This window comes from Scophthalmus maximus, chromosome 14, assembly GCF_022379125.1.
Source record: "Scophthalmus maximus strain ysfricsl-2021 chromosome 14, ASM2237912v1, whole genome shotgun sequence".
Classification (NCBI taxonomy): domain Eukaryota; kingdom Metazoa; phylum Chordata; class Actinopteri; order Pleuronectiformes; family Scophthalmidae; genus Scophthalmus; species Scophthalmus maximus.
The window spans coordinates 4,794,152-4,811,735 of NC_061528.1; the positions used below are offsets into that span (position 1 = coordinate 4,794,152).

General features: G+C 45.2%; 1 protein-coding gene across 1 annotated transcript; it reads right to left on the reverse strand.

The window, feature by feature from the left end:
• Window positions 1–46: 46 nt before the first annotated feature.
• On the reverse strand, window positions 47–17,556 carry fhip1b (FHF complex subunit HOOK interacting protein 1B). Its single transcript, XM_035603664.2, has 12 exons — window positions 17,183–17,556; window positions 13,189–13,661; window positions 12,465–12,869; window positions 12,146–12,376; window positions 10,361–10,606; window positions 10,011–10,178; window positions 8,958–9,037; window positions 8,676–8,845; window positions 7,040–8,452; window positions 5,633–5,811; window positions 5,295–5,457; window positions 47–5,195 (listed from the first exon to the last, which is right to left on the reverse strand). Exons 2-12 carry the CDS (start codon window positions 13,315–13,317, stop codon window positions 4,894–4,896), a joined length of 3,486 nt encoding a protein of 1,161 aa, XP_035459557.2. The 5' UTR covers window positions 13,318–13,661; window positions 17,183–17,556; the 3' UTR covers window positions 47–4,893.
• Window positions 17,557–17,584: the final 28 nt, after the last annotated feature.

Below are 17,584 nucleotides of genomic sequence, written 5' to 3' on the forward strand. Positions count from 1 at the left end.
TGTTCACAGTCACAAAACCAGAAAGAAAGGACACGGACACGTGCGATATTGCTAGGCAAAGAATTTATAAATTAATAAAAACATTCCCTTTGTAGTGTTCTTCTGACAGCTTATTCCCACTTTGTATTTTGTCCTTTTTTTTTACTCTAATGATTTCAAAATATAGAAAAATATTTCTGACAACATTCAACATCATTACATTATTTTTTAGCATGATTCTCATTCTGACCTGTTGATTATTTCACAAACCTCTGCATTTCAGACCCATTGCTTCCCCCCCTCTCCCTCTCCCTCTTTACAGTATTTACACATTAAATCCGTCCACGTCGTCTCTTCAGATTGAAACAGGGGACGTTAGAGCACGTTTTGCATAGATCACAGGGGAGAAATGTTGAGTGACAGAAAAAAAAGTCAAAGCTTTTTAAAAAGAAAGAAACAATAAGTGGAGATTCGGTAACATCGCATGATAAGACCACAGATCGAGAAAGATGGCACGACGACGTGTACGTGACAAAGAAAAAATCTGGAGTGGAAACGGATTCTCAGATCTTCGGACGAAGAGCGTGTGTGAAACAGTGACGTCAAAACCATGTGCAGTTATTAAATAAATCATATGACGTGTGCATCCGTAGTGTAACATGTTGCAAAGTGAAAGTGAACAAGTCTTCCGGCAAAAGTTTTTTCCCGCAAATGAACGCCAGTGACGGTTAATCACTTTGGTTTGCTGCTGTTTGCATCGAATACACTAAACACAGAAACTTGAGATTATGACGCTCTGAATTTAGTCATAAACAACAATGAGAAAAAATCTGAATGATTAAACTTCTTAAACTGGCAATTTTAGTGTTCAAGTACGACAACAGACAACTGGGAAAAAATAAACAAAAACAAACTGTGACATGATTTTCTTTTTTTTTAAGCTTCGCTTTGGGTTCACCAACTCTGTCAGTTTACAGTAAAAATCAAAATCAAAAACATTTCTATCAAGCAGATAATTTGGATCGACCGACCTGTTTATGAATTCAACACATATCGAGGCCCTACGTTGTTATGACCCACAGACTATACATTTTTATATTTTTAAAGAGAGGTCATCATTCATTTGGTTTTGTCGGTCAATTCATTACAATAAGATTTTTTATTTTTTCAAAAGTCCCTTGGCTTAATGCACATTTAAATCAGTGTCAGTTATTGTGTATTATGTGTAAAACAACTTCCCTAAAGTGAGGTAAACTCCCTACTTTTATTTCACCATGTGTGAATTCAGTTTTTTTCCATATCCGTGCTGCACAATATTACGCTCTGCTTTCCGTCTGTCATCTGGCAACTCAAGTCCCTGGTAGGAAATTATCCCTCATTAAAAACTGTGTCACCAAATATGTCTCTTGAAATGAAAAACAAGAAAATATTAGAAAATAAAAATAAGTACAAAAGGGTTGAGCCGTAAAAAATGTACACGGGAGATTTTCATTCACAAACAAGATCAATGCCGACAATTTAAGTTCTGTAACTCAGGGTTACTGATCACTTCCCTTTAACTTAATTATTAATAAGCTTCAAAAAACAATCCCTTCCGTGTCCAAGCTTCATCTGGGGAAAAAAAACCTCTTGATTATTACAGCTTGAGTTTAACTTTCATAGGTTTAGCCATAACTTCTATCATCTGACGGTGTAACACCAGTAAACCTAGTGAGCACGACTTTATCATAATTTAATAACCTCTTTTAACATTTTCCTTTTCCTGGAACCCTAATATGAGCTGGGTTATGATGTAATTATTTTAGCAACGTTTGAAAGCACTTCCATGCTTCATAAATAACTGTCAGGACCGTGTCAGGTATCGTCTTTGGCGTCTACATACGTAATCACAGAGATCTCGACTGACTGTGAACAACGCGACGGAGCAACAGACCAGACAGCGAATGACACGGAGGAGCCGAACATTTACCGTCATGCTCGAAAATCTGCCCGGTCTTCAACAGAACTGTTTGTGAATTTAAAAAGAAAATGCAACTTGAGTGTAAGACCCTGGTAAACTTTCGCCTTCTGGCTTTTTTTTTTTTCTTTTCTTCCTCTGTACAAAAAGAAAACGATTATCATCTTAACACATGGATGTGCGACAGGACTCGGTGAGCAGATGGACGGACAGAAGGCAGCGGGTAAAATACAGAAGTGATTTCTCTCCCAATCGAATTAGCCGAGAGCAAAACATTCAGTGTGAAACATCGTTCTCTGGTGGATCTCTGCAGGCGCCAGGGGATGAATGACTCACCAAAGCTCGGCAACTTTTGCGCAAAAAACAAAGGAAAACTTATCATTACACGCTACTTAATTATTATCTAATGATAAAAACCACGGATCTTAACGTGCATGCAGAAAATCTCTTAACTAATCTGTATCGTTTACGAAAAGACGGCGCGGGGGTGTTAGAAAATGTGTCTAGAAATCTGGTAGAAAAGAGTGAGCAATGGAGCTTCTACGTGTACAAACACGACGACCACGACTACGACGAGTCGAGGAAGATGAATATGTTGACTGACGACGTGGTAAATCACACGCAAAGATTAAGACTTCGCAGGCAGTTTTCTCCGCTGCTGAAAGTGTTGAGAGGAAATGGCGAGTTTGTGCAAAAAAAACAACCTAAACTGAATTACTTCACGAGAAGCTGAGTCACGGGCAGATGGATTTTACAACGCAGTCATATTCGTGTCGGGCTTCGTTTCACAGGTTCGTTCTCTCCAAAAAAAATCTCCTTTTTTTTAAAGTTACAGATAGGGATGCACTGATACTACTATATCAGACCAAGTACAAGTACAAGTACTGACATTTTGTTACTTGCCGATACCGAGTACCAATATGAGTAACTGCCCCTGCTTGGAAATGAGGAATATACCTTTGGAATTTGTGCTGTATAGCTTGGCAGCATGAAGAATTATGATCGCCAGTGCCAGCTTTTTTGTTTTTGTACACAGTTTGCGTGTTTTTGCAATAAACTGCTGACATTGCTCAACTGTCTGGAGGACGCCATGTCGCCGCAGTGGTATCTGTTGCTGTTGTATCTGCGTAGTTTTATGAGTAAGAGTACGAGTACATGAGCGCAGTATCGGACCGGATACTGGAATCGGTGCATCCCTAGTTACAGACCTGTTAAATGAAGAATTATCATCTAACCACAACACGCAACAATCCAAGCGTCAAAACGTTGACAGAGAATATTTTGTCTTTTTTTTTTTATCTTCTAACACTGTGACTGCAACTTCATTCAATCTCAGAGACAAAAAAAATAAAATAATTAAAAGCCGATCACAACACACAGGCACTGACTCCTCCCACATCCTCCCACATCCTCACGCACACATTTAATACTTGGTACCGGACAATGAAATGTAAAGATGGTATTAAATAATCTAATAAAAAATGGGTGTTAGTGTTTAAAAAAAATAAAATAAATAGCAGCATGTTAAAGTTCCCAGATGAATGTTCAGTTTTGGCCTGTCCCACCCCTAAAAAGATGAAAACATTTTGAAGCTGATCAAAAACTAGAAACCCCAACCCCCAAAATAACTGACGGGAAAAATCTCATCTGGTTGAGCTCAGCTCTTCGCTCGCAGCTCCAACAACAGAAAAGTCAATGAACGCCTCATTAGGACCTTTTTTCCCCAACCAGTCACTTCAAAGTAGATGGAAATCATGGCAACGCTCCGGAGAAAAACGGAATTCCTTCCCTTCTCCCAGACTCTCTGGTCTTTTGAAAGTGAAACATGAATTGTGACGCAGTGCTTCCTTTTCAATCTCAAACGTTTTTGTTTTTTTCCTATGGCAACAGGTGAATGGCTTGACCGAGACTTCTCATCACCTTCTGGAAAAAGGAGTCGCTTTTAAAATACACTCGCGCGCGCGCGCGCGCGCGCACACACGCACGCACGCACGCACGCACGCACGCACGCACGCACGCACGCACGCACGCACGCACACACACACGCACACACGCACTGCTGATATGTCTAGAAAAATGGTGCAAATGCAAAAAGACGAAACACATTTAAAACAAAAATATATAAAAAAGAAAAGAAGATGGTATTGATTACCAAAAACTTGTTCCAGTACATTTGTGATGGTCGTGCTGATTTCACAGGACAGAAAGTGGCACTTCACCTCGTCCAGTTTTCATCTCATTCGTCGACGACTTAGTCTTTGCAGCAGTGGAGCCTTTTTTGAAAAGAAAACAAAATGGACACTTGAGGTTGTTTTGACTGTTGACTGGAACTCTTCTCTCTCTGTTTTCTTCCCGTCCTTGATGGGAGGACGAGAAGCCGATTGGATCGCTCCGTGTTTTAACCGACTTTGCCTCCACTTTTCAACAGTTTTTGGTGTTTGACGTAATTTCTTGTTGATGATAAAACCGTCCTTCTCCTCTGTGCTGCCTGAAAGCACCTTTCCGCTTTAAAAGATAAGTGAACTGACTAGCACCAGCATGTGCACCTACTTTTCTTTTATCTGTGGCTTTTTACGCTCACATCATACCATGACTAAAGGTACAGTACGTGTTATGTACAAGCTCCCAAAATCTCAAGTATCCGCTGAGATTTTTCTGTGTATAGAATGTAAATATAATACATGATATGCAAACTATCATAAGTTTACAGATGAGGAAGATATTTCCCAGTCCTATAGGTATCCTATAATGATTTTGGTACAAAAACGCCACCGTTTTTCCTTCCTCGCCGTGGTCGGCGTCGCGGCGGACGACCCCCACGTCGGAGACGGAGAAGTCTCAGTGATCCCGCCTGACCTCTGGTGATGGGAGAATCCTATACAACTCTTTTTACGGCCTGAACAAAAAGAAATGGAGGCTAAGAGCTAGACGTGAGGAGTCTGTGTTTTTACCGACTACTACTCCTCCACCTCCTGGCCGTGAGGGAAAGGCAGAGCGACCGCGTGCTCCTGGGCCAGGGCGGCCAGCTCCTTGAGGAACTCGCAGAAGATGACGGCGCAGTAGACGGCGTTCTTCACTCGCAGCGCCTCGGCCTGCTTCTCCAGGCTGGCGCCGCCTCCGCCCCGGAACAGGGCGCTGTGCAGCGACTGGCTGCCGTCCCGTACGTGCGCGAGGGCCAGCTGCGCGGCGTGCCGAGCCCGGGTAGGGCTGTTGGTGTGGCGGAGGATCAGGTCTCCGAGAGATGGCTTGCGACTCTTCACTGGAGGGAATAAAAAATTTAAAGCAAAGAGGTTTGTTTTTATGAAACCCACGTGTGTTTGATGTGTAAGGTTCAGTGTCTCCGGGTTTCTGTGCTCACCTAGTGAGTCGGAGCGCCGCAGGGTGGGAACGCCGGCGGGGGAGTCCGTCCAGTCCACTTTACCTCGGGCCACGAGGTACTGCTGCGCTTTCCTCAGCATGGCGGGGAAATCCTCGTGGGACGCCGCGAACGCCTCGATGCGATTCTTCACGGAACCTAGAACCTGAGAGAGAATCAGGCAAACTTGTTTTTAAGCATAATGCATCAGAAAAGGACATTCATGACTACAGATTCTGCCAAAAGCAGTATTGATTACACTCAATTACACTCAATTATGTATTCTCCTTTACATTCTCCTCTGCCGTTATCTCCCGGGTGTTGCGGGGGGTGAACTGTACCTGGATCAGCGACTTGACGCTGGGCTGGAAGACCATGTTGGTGTTGAGCAGGAAGGAGCGTAGGAGGGGCTGTGGGTAGCAGGCCAGCTGGGCCACGATGCCCGTAAGCAGGATGTTGACATAAAGGGAGTTCTGGAGCATGTTCTCCAGCTTGGCGAACAGAACCACGATGAATGGACCTGAGGAGAGACAAAGAAGAATGTGTCATTGGATTGGAAGAGGTACAGAAACACACAACTAGCGCTGAGCGGCTTTTTATTTTTTTAAATATCCGAGGTGGCGCAGATGCTGTGGAACTGTGACTCACAGGCAGGAGGGAGCTTCAACAGCTTGAAAAGGTTAAAATGGGGACAATTTAAACTCGCTACCGTTCTCTAAAATGTGACCTGTCCTGTGGAATAAAAAAAATACTCAAGATACTTTACATAAAATATTAATATTTGATGCATTGTAACAGTAGAAAAGACAATGGGCAAACTAGAAGATAAGACAATGACGGGCCATTTTTGGCTTTAAAACAAGAAAGAGAATTTTAAAATCCATCCTCACTCATCAAACGGAATAATTTTGTCACTGCTTCAGTTATTTGACATAATGAAACTTTACCGATACAAAACACCATTTTGAACTGGTGCATCAAGTAATTCCATGAGTGGTTAAACTAACTTTGTTAGTGTTGGTAAGGATCAGAATATCATTTTATTTTTATGTTAATTAACAACTTACAGTATTTTACAGAGGCTGACGCAGACCAGGCTTCTAAAAAATAACAAAAGAAAAATATGAAAATGTGGGGGTGCAAGGATTAAATGATACGAAATGTATGAAAAAAAAACCGACTCGAGAGTCAGAGGAACGGCAACTAAAACACAGAATCAATCCAAATTCTGCACTCTGCAGTGACTCACCTGCCTCGAGCCGTCCGAAATATTCAAAAAAGTGTTTCTTGGGAATAATAGGCAAACTGTTATTCAATGTGCCCCAGCCCATTGCTTGCGTGGGAAAAGTTCAATTTGTCTGTTTGTCTGTTTGTTAGCTCGATTACTCAAAAAGTTGTGTATGATTTTTCGTGAAAATCAAAGATAGGTCTCGGACATGGTAACACGTGGTTACATTTTGAAAGGGATCCCTAAAATGAAACAGAGTGTGGGTGGGAGATTTTGCTTCCTTGGTGGAGTGCTCTTATTGATTCAGTATTTAGAAAATAAAGAGTAAAGAATAGATTTATTTTAGTGAGTTTGATTATTGAATGGAAAAAACATGAAATTCATAATAGTAAAATTTACCGGATTCCACTTTGAATTACACACAGAGAGATCACAAAAACCCTACAATCTTCTTACCAACAACACTAGCACTAATAAAATTGTCAAATACAATCAATATTTTCAACAGTGTGGGTCTCACCTGTGTAAGGCTGAGATGCAGGCTGGTTTAGTGGCCTGGCAGGACTATAGAGACCCACCACAGATGCCTCTGCCTTCGCGTCCCCCATCAGCTTCACATCCAGGGCCGAGGACAGCTGCTGCTGCTGCTGCTGCTGCTGCTGCTCCTCCTCCTGCCGCTCGGCGGTCGAAGGCTCTCTGGCCGTCTCCTCCTGCTGCAGGCTGGCTGCTGCTCTGCCGCGCTCCTTCACCCGGTCCTCCAGCTCCCGCAGCTCCTGCGTGAAGGCCTCGATGCTGATGCCCTGACCGTTGGAGTCTCCCGGCGCCTGCTCCAGCAGCTCCTCGATGAGACTCTCGACGGACTGTTGCGTCGCGTTGGCTTCTGGAAGATCGGAGGGGGCGCCGTTCGGGTTTGAGGTGTCGCCTGTCGGCAGTTTGGCGTCAGGCGTCGGCTGGGGAACGGAGCTCTGTGGGGGAATCGGGTTAGAGCAGAGGGGCTTTGCATCGCTGATGTCACTGTTGCTAAAAATGGACTGTGGGAGACTGGTGCGGCTATGGGGTGTGTGTGTGACGAGGGATCCGTTCTGATTCGCATTTTCATCCAAGTACTGCTGCTCCCCCAAGTCTCTCTTCACTTTTTTCACCTCCAGGCCTCTGTCCCGACTGTCCGAGCATCCGTGCCCCTGTCCCATTGTTCCGTTATACATGGCCTGGTAACTAACGGTGATGGCGGAGGTGGGGATGTGAGGGGCTGGGGACGAGGAGGCGTGAGAACTTGACAGAGGAGCGGCTGAAGAAGACGAGGAGGACGGGACGAGAGGAGGGACAGGTTTCGGCAGTAGCTCCTCTCTCTGCAGGCTGCGTTTCTTGGAGCGTGGCGTGAGGCTGATGCAACTGTTCTTGCCGATCGTGACGTCCCACTCTCCACTGTCTCGCTCCGAGCTGCTCCACTCGGACCGTGCGGCGGCCACAATGGCTGCCCTCTGCTGGCCGGGAGGGGTGTTGTTGCTGCTTCCTGCCTGCTTAAAAGAGAAGTGCTCGGGGAACATAGCCATGGAGGGGTTGGAGCTCGGGGGAGGCGGCGGCGGTAGGGCTGTGTTCGGGGACGGGGTTTCCCCGTCGTAGGGCGCCGACCAGTCGCGGCAGGCCCAGGAGCAGAGCTCGATGCCCCGTCGGGCGTCTCTGAGGTACTCCAGGTAGCCCGAGTCCCAGTCCAGATACTCTGTGTTTGTCTGCACCTGGTGCATGGGGCTGTCGGGGGACATTGGGTGGGAGCCAGCTGGACCCGACGGCAGCGGCTCCATGCTAGTGGGGGTGGAGGGACTCCCTCCTCCTAATCCTCCTCCGCTGCTCTGCTGGCGGATGAAGAAAGCTAAGCGGGACGGGGTGCTGGGTCTTGGCGGGACCAGAGACTCTGCGCTCGGACTGTTCATCACTGTATGACAACAAAAAAAACAGATGTGACAAGGCGTTGACTTTCACTGACACCAAAGACTAACATCCCATACAGTATTTGTGGAAAGATATAAAGATACATAGACTAAAGATATATACGAAAAACTATGTTATGATTTTTTACATAGCCGTTCTCTTCATGTTTACCACCGCAGCTGTTCACAGTGTGAGTTGTTACTCTTCCAGCGATGTTTGTTGCTCACCTTTGCCCCAGAGCGCGCTGTCCTCGTCTCGGTCAGCGGAGGGCGCTGCGTTCAGCCGGCAGCACTCCGGGATCAGCGACAGGAACTTGTCTGCCGACTTTCCGTAAATGTCGGTCTCCCTGATGGCACGACGCTGACTCAGCATTACATGGGTGCAGGGCAGCAGATACCTGGGAGCGCAGACACACGCACTTAATTAGCATTTACATAGTTCCCTCATATTCAGGCTGTAAAACCAGGACAGACTGTTTGTGTTTTGGTGAATTCACTGTTCAGACAGACCTGAGAACGAGCTGCAGCACGATGTCTTCACAGTGCAGAGAGAGCATAGTCCTGAAGAGGCTCAGCGACACCATGCAGAGCTGCAACACACACGTCAGAAGAGTCATTATTCAGAGTCAGGGTTTTATATACACCTCTGCCAATTCAAATATGATATGTCAAAAATTAAAAATTTTTGACTTTTCATCTTCTTTTTAAAATAACTTGAATCACTGTTGTAATGTTCCCGATGATGACGGAAAAAAAAAATGATCTGCTACATGCAAACGACAATGAATAAATTAACTCGTTTTTAAAATATTTTGTTACAGTTCGTGTCTGTCGATTACTGATGTTATTTGTGAAACAGCTAGTTCATAGGTTTGTGGTGCATTCAGATTATTTTACAGCATAACTAGAATTATGCCCATCGCAGGTTTTCTGACAAACAAATAGCTCTCGGTTGAATATATAATCATTTTTTTTCTGGTGTCTCCCAGTTATTAAAAAATCCAAGCTCTGTTTCTGCTGTTGTACATTGCAGCCTTCTGAAAATACATATTAATAAGATATTGTGAAAGATTGTGGTTTCATTCACAGATTCTCGACTTTTTCCGAAAACCAGATTGTCTCACGGTGAACAGAATGCGTTCATATTTTAGAGGGATGAGAATGTATGAACCTGAGGATTATGTAAACAACTTCATCACTCTGGATTGATTTAACAAATAAAAAAAACAATGTGCAACGAGACTTGATGACATTTTCTATTGTTCTGTCTGACAAAAAAGAAGAAAAAAAAAAAAAGTCATTATTCTCATGCAGTCACTTTCAATCAATTTCTGCTTCAGCCCACTCACCGCCCACACAACTGGGTTCATATGAGGGACGTTCTATCACTCACACACACACACACACACACACACACACACACACACACACACACACACACACACACACACACACACACACACACACACACACACACACACACACACACACACACACACACACACACACACACACACACACACACACACACACACACACACACACACACACACACACACACACCCTTGAATTGCTGCTGATGCGCGTGAGCAGTGTGTCCAGGATGGTGTCGTTGTCGTGGCAATGCAGCAGGATGAAGCGCAGGAAGGTTTTGAGGAGGGAAGTCTCTGTCACACTGCGCAGGAAGAGGTCCAGGTAGGCGGTGCTGGCAATCATCTCATCCACCGACGACTAGAAACCAACACACACAGATCTTAATAACCAAATCACAAAAAAACTATTACAATCCCACATACCCTGAATGTTATATAGTCATGCTAGATAGTTTTGGGTGCTCACAAATTCATAAAAAGTTTTCTATCATGAAATACATCATATATATGTAAACATAAATATCATCATCCCTCTCCTACCTTATGCAGGGCGGGGCCCATGACGGGTACGAGGAAGCCATTGTGGAGGTAGTCCAGGAGCTGGCAGCGGACCAGGGGGTGGGCGACTTGCACCACGGCGTTGCAGAACTCCAGTGAGTTCATGAACAGCACGAGGGACGACACGCCGATCCAGTCCTCGCGCCGCAGGGCGTGCCAGTCGTCTCCCCGCACCTCGATCTTCCTGGGCAGAGACGAGTAGAGGCCGCTGAGGCCAGTGGCCAACACCTGAGGAAAGAGAGACAGAGAGGCTTCGGGTAAAGACGGGAACTTTTACACATCAACTACTTATTGTGGACAAATAACAAATAAGCAGTGCTTTTCCGCAACGGATTTATTGTCACGTCCAGCCTCCTGCATGCTCTACCCAGACACCACAGAATGTTCCGGAATAATCCTGTTTTTGTGAAAACTACTCTTTTCTGGTCTCATTTTGCTCAATGTGAAACTGTGGTGGGACAAATTAGACTTTGGCTGCCACATTCTTCGTAATTAATGGGAAACAATGGGCTCATCATATTTTGATAATCAAAAAAACATTGAAGTAATTTTTAACACAAAATATTTTAGGCTTTGGACTGTTGATCCGACAAAGTAAATAGACTCAAGATGTCAACGCTGGATAAATAGTCACGATGAGATAGTTCAGGAACAGTGGCACAACCTTCTTGAGTGCAATGAGCTAGATGTGGCTCTTTAACTACATCTAGTGGGGAACTACAACAACACAGACAGACGCAGCTCACTGATCTTCCTTCATGATCGCTCCTTTCTTAAGACACAACCTTCAATTAATATTTCAAATGATCTCAGTTGTTTTAAAACACGACTGTTTTTGTATTGGAAGTTTAGACATTATCGATTTGTGATGAGCAGCGGCAGGAGTAAGGAGTCTCTGTGATACAGTGGATGTTATTTTTTTTTAAAGATGTTCACAGGAAACCCTCGGAGCTGATAGGATGTAGATCAGGATGAGTGGTCTGTCAGAACGCATAGTCATCTCCTTCCGCTTCCATTATCAAACACCATCACTGATGCATCAGAGAACTGGAACACGGGAACACAGATGCAAACACACAAACCGACTCACACGCGCATGCACGCACACCCATTCATACAGACACACACACCCACCGCTTTCTTAAAAGCAGTTTTGAAAAGAAGCCAGGCCCCATTACAAGCGGCCCCTCAGCCATCACGTCATTAAAGAGCAGGTCGTATTCATGAGCACATCATACTAATGGTTCTTTTTCAGTTGGAGCCAAAATCAACTATGAATAATTGAGTTGAGTTCCATATGATATGCAAAGTGTTGAATAGGAAAGTGTTCAGTCAGCTGAGCTAAGAATGAAAACATCATAGTAGATATCTCCAAATATTTCCTTTTGAAAAAAGGCTCAGAGGGATTTACTTTGTGGACGGACATGGAAAACTTGACAGTATCACTGAGGATGATCATAACCTTTTAAATCCAAAAGATCAGATATCGGGTTTTTTTTCTTTGGAGCTGTGAGTTATTAACAGTTGAATGAATTAATACATGAACATGAGTAAAACAGTTCTTCCTCACTGGCTTTCAAAGGGTTTTGATTCAAGTTTGATTTTGGCCCCTATCAATTTTTGAATGTGTGGCTCTACCAGTTTGAGCTGCAGAAAAAAAAAGAACAAAGAAAAACAAACCCACAACATGTAGACATCAGCAGCAAAATAAAAGCATGACAAGAAAAGTGTGCATAAAGAATATTTACAAAATCTAAAAACACTTACTGGGCAGAAGTAAGAGTTCTCAGAGATGTAGCGTGCCACAGCCTCGTGGCTGGCCGAGGCCGCCATGACCAGCAGCAGCGCGTCCCGGGCCTGCTGTCCAATGGCCCCGTCCCGGTGGATGAAGGGCACGAGGAGGGAGAAAATCAGAAGGTTGGTGGAGCCCTGCTGGGCTGGCGATGCGCGGAACAACATCTCCAAGACCACTGGCTGCCGGGCCATGGTCACGCACACCTGGTGGAGATTTAAAGAAATTTAAAGGCCGATAACAAACAAGTATATAAGGTAAATGAGAATGTGAATAAACTGAAGGTTCGTGTACCTGGTTGAGCAGCAGTACCAGGCTGTTCTCCAGGACCGGAGGACAACCGAGCTCTGGGTCGGCACAAGCTCCCAGGAGCCTCAGCAGCGGGTGGAGAACAGCCGTGTGCTGCAGCAGCGGCTGCTGCGACTGGCCGATGAGCATCTCAAAGAGCTTGAGCAGCGCGCCCTGGCTGTCGGGGTCCAGGCCGCGGCGGAGGTGCCACTGGACCAGGCTCTCCAGGACGTTCTCGGTGACCACCAGCTCCAGTATGGGGCCCATGGGTGGTGCGCTGGCGCCGCCCTCGGGGCTCTCGGCGGGACGCTCCTCTGCCAACAGACAAAACATCTGGTCCGTGTGGTTCCTCACTGCCGTCAGGTCGTCGCTGGACGATGAAGGCTCGTGCTGCTCCAACACCCAAGAGACCTGAGAACAGGAACAGAGTGTTAAAGTGGAATATTTAACTCTTAACATTGCTGTCCTTTGATAAGGATTATTAACAAATAGCTGAATGTCATTTAGCCGCTTAGGTCAAGGTGCTGGCATCTTGTGGCCTCCTCACATCGTGGCTGCTGAGTCCAAAATCAATATAGGGAGTGGTGAATGAATGAATACGGGAATGATCTAGGGCACAGCCGACACTTGATACTGGGGCAATTAAACAAAACACAGCCTCCATTATGTCCACAATATACATGACATGTCGTCAACGAACCAAAAGAGAAGAGGTTTATCTCCAGCTCACCTGTCTCCAGTGGTTCTCGAACACCATGAGGCAGGTCTCGGGGTCGGCGGTGCAGGGGCTGGAGGGGGCGGCGTTGCGGCCGGACCGACTCGCGGTTCCCCGCGGGTTCAGCCTGCTCAGCCAGCTCATCCTGGGCCCGGTGGGAGGCAGGTCCACAAGTCGCAAAAACCCAAACAAGAGGGAAGGGTTTCCAGTGAAAGGTAAACAGAAAATTAAGAGGGAAGGAAAGGAAAAGAGGATGCAGGAGGGAGAATCCGAGGGGGAGGAGGAGAGAAAGGGGATGAAGGGGAGGGAAAGTGTATCTAGAGAGAAGGAGGCGAAGGAGGTCGGCTGTATGGGCTTGTCACTGCCGGTTAGTGTCCGTCCAAGAAAAGCCCACTACTGCTCTAGACACTGTGTGAACCCGTCCTCCCTCTAGACCCGTCATCCGGTCTGGAGCCAACACCACTCCATAGCCAGTCAGGACGGGCACTCTGCCAAAACAACAACACACACGTCAAATTTCACAAACCACAATCGATAGCATATTTTTTGTCTTTAAAAATTGTAAGGATATCAGCTGTGGTTAGGCCAGCGCCTTGGGCGAATAAGTGAATGAGGATGAAATTGTAAAGCACTTTAAATAATCCATGACCTCATCCATTTACAGTGGATGTCACACTCGGCATTTCAACACCAAACATAAAATAGACATTGTGAAATTGTACATTTTCTTGAAACTAAAAGAACCAGATGGGAACGTCCAGAATCCAGTGCATCAAAGATCCGTGTGGGATAAACAAAATCAAGATGTTTCACGATCCATTATTTCCAGTAAACATTTCTACTCATTCGCAACAGTGTGAAAGTGATAGCTACAATGAATGTACAGCTCTGTCAGTCTGCATGACACTGCCCTCCGACTCCACAAAACAGGCTCTTATTCAGAAATGAATTATTTTTGCTGAAGAGCCTCTATGGGGTTTTTTTTCTCTCTGTGTTCTGGTAAACAAACATAAGCGAGCCTCTACACTACAGAATGTTGTTTCCAGGGAAACCACACAGTCCTCCTACAGCCGACCTTCTGCTCAACATGGAAGTCACTGTCGAACAGTGAGGCAGAGTCCGATCACTTGATTCATCTGCCCAGGTAACGACGGATGAATCATTGAAAGTGTCAGTGTCAGATGACATGTCACAGCATGTCAGTTGTACGGTCTTTGCCACACAATCATAGTAAATTCAGAATTTGAATCAGATCTTAAAAATAAAAAAAGAAGTCATTATTTCAATCATAAATATTGCCTGAGTGATATTGTTGCTCCTTCACCAACCAACTTTTTTTTTTCTTTCAACAAACTGGTTGGGGGAAAAAAATAATTATGTTGAAAAATTTTTGCACAGCTTTACAGACGGGCATAAATAAGATGACACACTACATGCAAGGAACTTAAAAGAAAAAGCATAATCCATTCCTGTGTCATGGCTGTGGTTGTCCCTTTTAAAAAAATTAACATAAAAAATTAAGGTAAGAAATGTTAATATAAAAAAAAAGATACAACTGGATGCCCAGGAGTCCAGATAAAAGTCTTGACAGTCTTTATTTGCAAATAAGAGCGACTCTACCGGATCAGAGCAAAGCCGTTTGTAAAAAGTCAAACCTCCAATGTGGCTTCCTATGTAGATATTAAGGGCTCAAAACGATTCTTAGTTTCAGGTGATTATAAACTAATAAAAACATAGCGTGATTGACGTCACATGACCAAGAATTCTGTGAAAAGGGAGTGATATTGACGACATCTGGCTTGACTTGAGCTTATTTCTTCTTTGTGGAGTTTCTTACACAGCAGCTGTGAGACAAAACAGCAGTAACAACGTGATTCACAAGACGTCACCGGCTGAGTCAAAGTTAATGATACTCGTGGCACTAAGTGAATCTATAACGTCTCCACCCACAGTGAGTCAAAACTGAGGTATCTAAACCAGAATGAGCTAAACAAAATGAAATGACTGGAAAGACAGTCTCTCACACACACACACACACACACACACACACACACACACACACACACACACACACACACACACACACACACACACACACACACACACACACACACACACACACACACACACACACACACACACACACACACACACACACACACACACACACACACACACACACCATCATAAAAACGCACACATCATCATAAAAACGCCCATAAAATAAGTTCTAAGTTCAAAGTTCAACTACAGATTCCACTTAAGGAAGGCTCCCTTCGAGTTTGTCAAAGGTTAGTGATCAAACACACCAAAGCACAGCTTGTTTGGCCTGTTAAAGACTCAGAGGACAAAGTCTACAGGCCAAGATTTATTCTCCCAGAAGTTCAGACAGACTGGGAGGTTTCCTACAACGTATACAATCTCCAAACTTTCTGTAGGAGGTGTCCAGGTGTGCACACCTGTGAGAACATCTGTGAAAACCAGCCGAGGTCACAACCTGTTCTGAACAGCCACTCGGACACTTGCTTCTTTTACAAATCATCGTGGCGAAGGTGGTCTTTAACACACCATTTAGTGACGCCTTCAACTTACAACTACCTCCGTCACTCCGTTCACTTTTGCCAGCACTTTCAAAAGGTGCTCGTCACTTTACAAAAGTCTGTACAACTTTGCTTTTCTGAAGCGGTCGAAAATACATGATCCAAACAAGTCCTGAGAGAGCAGACGTCTGCCTTCAAATGGATTGTGTTGGCAAAACACAACTGTAAACTGGGCATGCACTGCAAAAACATCACCATCATACTCTACATCTGGCTCAATATCAAAAAAAATTGTTATCAATACCTTACACATACAAGTCTCCTTTATATGTAGTGTCAAATGTCTCAATGCATTAGTGTTGATACAAAGTGGATGTGCGAGTACTCTGCCTGAATTAAAGCAGAATAGAGTTGCAACTAATGACATATACTTTTTAAATTCTTCTGCATTTCATCTTCGAGATCAGTCGATTCATTATTAGGCCTGTAACATACAAACAAATATCACAAATCACAAATTCCCAGTGCCCAAGGTTACATATTTAAAGTGCTTGGTTATTTCATATTCCATCACTGAGACTTTCCAAACTAGCAATTAATGAAATGTGACACGCTGACACCAGTGCTTTCTTTTTGCAGTATTACTTGTAATAATAACTCTTATTTCATCTATGGGATGATTGAATAGCGGACAGATCGTTTAAGCTGCACAGTAAAATCTGTCCAAAGTTTATTCCTGTTCTTGGAACGACAGCTGACCGTGGCTGTGGAACTAAGGCCAGCAGGAAGTGGAGCTTGAGTAAAAGCAGTCAAATTGAATCTGAAACAATGGGATCAATAAAGATAACCTAATTAATTCTCGAGTCTGACCAGGCACGTGTCAATTTTTTCAAAAGGTTTTCCATCATCTGGATTAGCGAGTGCACTCCTGCTGTTGATTCATGCACTCGATCGAGGCTGCAGCTCGAGGGTGTTTGATCGAGACGAACTAATCTTCTCCAAGTGTCTTCAGGTGACACATCAATGGTCGGTAGACAACAGGTTTCTGAAGCACTGAACCACAACGTCCACTAACTTCGTTCAAGGAAACTGCCAACGCTCACAGACAAACCTCATCGGGCCGAGTCACACATCGACCACTGCGGTGGTTGTCTGGGGGTCATGTGTCACCCTTCAGTCTGACAGACCGTTAGCTCACCGGCTAGTTAGCTCTTGAGCTTCGCAACCGAACCATCAACTGGCTCGAAACCGGTCACCATCTTACTGCAACAGCTGATCTCACGAGTCGCCCCCCTCCCTCGCAGCTGCTCACCCCGAGAACAACAATCAATGCGTTTCAATGGCGAGATGATGTTAGCAAGCTAACATGGCACTAATTAGCCTGCTCCGAACCGCGGCGGAAGCTAATTTATCCAGCTGACGCGCCGGAGCACTTCGACTCGACACCGGGTGGACGAGGAGTCACTCACCCGGGGGTCGTTCGGGGTGTGTTGTCCCGACAGTTGTTGTTGTTGTTGTTGTTGTTGTTGTTGTCGCGAGGTGCTGGTGGTCCACCGCGGATCACCTGCTTTGCTAGCTGCCCTTGCTAGTGCGTTAGCGCCGCTCGGTGGCTAACGGCTGGTTGCTAACGGCTAGCCGCTAACGAGTTCCACAATGTCAGAGCCGTGAACGGGTGAGCGGCGAGGGAGTGACCCGGAGACAACTGGCGAGCCGCAGGGCACTGAGCCGGGGGAGCTGACACGTGAACCACTCCTCCGCTGGGGCCGCGGTGCATCCTGTTAGCGACGGATAAACATCCCACTGGACGATTCCTCAGACACTCTCCCCTTTCCCGCAGCCATCTTACTTTAGGCTCCTCCTACCCGGGCCTG

Coding starts and splice junctions, on each gene's coding strand:
- fhip1b (XM_035603664.2), bottom strand. CDS start 13,317: ATGAGCTGGCTGAGCAGGCTGAACCCGCGGGGAACCGCGAGTCGGTCC. Junction 10,179..10,360: donor TGGGCCCCGCCCTGCATAAG/GTAGGAGAGGGA, acceptor GTTGGTTTCTAG/TCGTCGGTGGATGAGATGAT. Junction 8,846..8,957: donor GTGCTGCAGCTCGTTCTCAG/GTCTGTCTGAAC, acceptor CTGCGCTCCCAG/GTATCTGCTGCCCTGCACCC.